This window comes from Perkinsus marinus, assembly GCF_000006405.1.
Source record: "Perkinsus marinus ATCC 50983 genomic scaffold scf_1104296953344, whole genome shotgun sequence".
Lineage (NCBI taxonomy): Eukaryota > Perkinsozoa > Perkinsida > Perkinsidae > Perkinsus > Perkinsus marinus.
The window spans coordinates 1-3,273 of record NW_003208492.1 but is presented as its reverse complement, the minus strand read 5'-3'; the positions used below and the strand labels follow the sequence as shown (position 1 = coordinate 3,273).

Sequence of the window (3,273 nt, the reverse complement as noted above, 5' to 3'; positions counted from 1 at the left end):
CCCGGAGATAGCTGTGGTGAATCCCAGCTCTATACCTGTGCCTCCTGTCCTGAGTCTGGTAATGCTCTTATTGGAAGTCAAAAGACTTTGGTTGGTGACGATACAAAATCTACTACGGTTAAAGTATGGCCTACTGTAACTGCTTTATCTGATGGTACGAGTTCATATTTGCCGTGTTTCAAGATGTCAGTTGGTAGGATCTTACTGACCGCATGTGTGGACACAGGAGCTTCACGGTCGCTCCTTCCTATGGGTGTTTTTAAAAGATTGGTATCTGCTGGTGAGTTAGCTGAGGACGATGCTGAACAATTATCATCTAAAGAAATTTTTATCGGCCTCGGTCATACAGCATATGAAGCAACGACTTCAGTAAAGCTACCGGTGGTTTTTCACCCTGAATCTACCAGTGGTGTTGGTGATCTTCCGAGGGCATTGATGTCGGTGCGATGTCTTCAGGCGAAATTACCTAATGAGATTGACTTATTAATTGGTTCTGATACTCTATGCCGTTTGAATGCTGTGGTGGAGTATTCAGTGGCTGGTCCTCGTTTATTGCATATAAGAAGACCTGATTTGGCGTGTACCTTGCCCTTGCATCTCACTCCTCAAATTGAGAGTGTCTTGCTAGGCTCTGGACCAGTTTGTGAAGAACAGTTGAAGGATGGTGTGCACTTACTTTGGAAGAGTGAGGCGAGGCCTCCTCTGAATTTCCGTAATGCTCAGTCTCGGGCGAAGCGGTTGGAAGTGCGGTTAGCGTCTATTGGACTGTTGGATCAGTATGATGAGAAGATTAATGACTACTTGAAGAAAGGTTATATAGTTGAGATATCTCCTGATGAAGCTCGTCATTTCATTCCTCACCAAGTAGTCTATAAGCCTAATGCCACTAGTAGCAAAGTACGGCCCGTATGGGATGCACGCTCTAGTGGTCTTAACTCATATTTGTTGGCTGGTCCATGGCTACATCCTTCACTATTTCGTATTTTATTGAATTGGCGTCAAGCCAAATTTTGGACGATTGGTGATCTTCAAGAAGCCTTTTTGAGAGTTCCTGTATTTATACAGGATACTTGGTATTTATCGTTCGTATGGCGAAATAGAGTGTATAAGTTTTTGGTGCTTCCTATGGGACTTAAATGTTCGCCACATTTGTTACAATTGAAGTTAAGTTCTATTTTGACGGAAAGTCCTTACTTTTCTATATATATGGATGATATAAGTATCCATTCTCCAGATGAATTGCATCGTAATGAAACGTTATCTATGCTTAAGCGTCGGTTGGAACCTGCTAATCAACAGTTCAATGATCTTAAATGGATCACTGAATCAACACGGGAGCCGAAGTCTATTGTTGGTGTTTGGTGGACTGGTTGTGAAGAAGATACTCTTTTTCCTACTTATAAGCTTAATGATTCTATCCCTGATGTGGTGACTAAAAGGATTTTATTGAAGCATTTTAATGCTTCTTTTGATCCTTTGGGATTGGCTCTACCAATATCTATGTATGGTAGAAGTATTTTGCAATTGGCAAATAAGTTTGGATGGGATGAAGAGCTTCCCAAGAGTTTTTCTTTGCTCTTGAGAAAATGGCATAACTTACGTGAACTAATGCAACCAGTTGCTCGTTATTTGGATATGTCGGCTGGGGTCAGTATATTTTGTGATGCCTCTGAGTTTGCCTGTGCAGCTGTGTGCTATGTAGGCCCAACTTTGGCATATGCTAAGGGTCATGTGTGGTCAGAAGATGAGAAGAAGTGGACGGTCCCAAGAAAAGAGTTACAAGCTTTGGTGTTGACTCTGGACCTCCTCTCCTTTTGGCCAGCTGATAAGCTGATCTCGATCTATTCGGATTCTGAAATCAACTTGCATCGATTGATCAATGGCCAGTATGAGAAGTTGCCTCCTCCAGAGCGACGAAGAGTGCAAAAAGTATCCGAGTCCTTTGAACGCCATAAAGTGAAGTTGTTTCATTGTGCTTCATTGGAAAATAAAGCTGACATTCTAACTCGACCTCAACAGGTTATTGGTAAACTTGATTTATGGTACCATTTGGATGTTGTGCCTAGTGCTAAAGGGTTCGCTTTCAAAAAGGTCGCTGATGGTTTTGTATGTGCAGCATCTATAGCTGTGGTGAATTTTCAAGATGGTACTCCGTCAATGGAAGAATTTAGAATGTTACAGCAAAAGGATCATCGATGGGGTATATTGATAGACTTCCTGCGTCAGAGAGAGTCGAATGATGTTATTGGGGTTTCTCGGCTTTCGTCTAATCAACGAAAGAAGTGTAAAAGGTTGGAGAAGTATTTTGTCCTTGTTGACAATCTTTTATATTTCAAGGGTAAAAATGTTGGACTCCCCGAACATCGACTGCGACTTGTTGTACCTGTCTCTTTGCAGCAACGTATATTGTATGCTTTCCATGGCAGTCAACTTGCTGGCCATCCAGGTCGAAGGAATACTTATGAAGCTATTAAAACTAAGTATTTTTGGTGGGGTCTATCAACATCGGTAAAAAAGTATGTATCTTCATGTCTTCCGTGCTGGCGGCGGAAGGCAGTGGCCGCCCCATATGGATATATGAGATTGAATGTTTTGCAATATCCTTGGCAGTTCACGTCTATTGATCTTATTACAGATTTGCCAGTATCACGCCTTGGTAATAGGCACATACTTGTGATATTATGTAATTTCTCCCATTATATGATAACATGCCCTCTCCCTTTGAAAGAGAGCAAACTTGTGGTTTTGGCTTTATGGAAGAGTCTTATTGCGGTTCACGGTGTCCCATATAGGTTACACAGTGATCGTGGAGGTGAGTTTACAGCTGGTATTAGTAAAACTTTTCATGAATTATTCAAGTTATCGGTTACATTTTCTACAAGCTATAGACCACAAGGGAATGGAGCCAATGAGAGGAGTCATCAAGGTTTATTACATGATTTGGTTATACTTATTAGAGAAGGTTTATGTGCTGAAGAAGATTGGGAATTGGCTTTGAGTAGCGTTACTTTCTCACATAACGTTAGGACTTTGCCTAATATATCTTTGTGCCCGTATGAACTCATCCATGGGAGACGACCACGCTTACCATTTGAACCGGCTATCGTGGATCAACCTCTTCAACCACAAGAATTTGAGTCTGTTAACTATGAATCCTATGCTGGGAAGTTGAAGAAGATTATGCGTGAAGGATTTGCGCTCATGCGTGATGTCACGCTAGATGAGAGATTGAAGCAAAAGCTCATTATGATGATGGAAGAAAGGATGCTCCTT

General features: G+C 41.6%; 1 protein-coding gene across 1 annotated transcript; it reads left to right on the top strand.

Moving 5' to 3' along the window:
• Window positions 1–456: 456 nt before the first annotated feature.
• On the top strand, window positions 457–2,656 carry Pmar_PMAR007848 (gag/pol/env polyprotein, putative; the record flags this gene model as incomplete). The annotated part of the gene is made up of 1 exon (XM_002776491.1): window positions 457–2,656. A coding segment is annotated over one exon (2,200 nt), but the record flags the coding sequence as incomplete, so codon positions are not given.
• Between the last annotated feature and the right edge of the window lie 617 nt (window positions 2,657–3,273).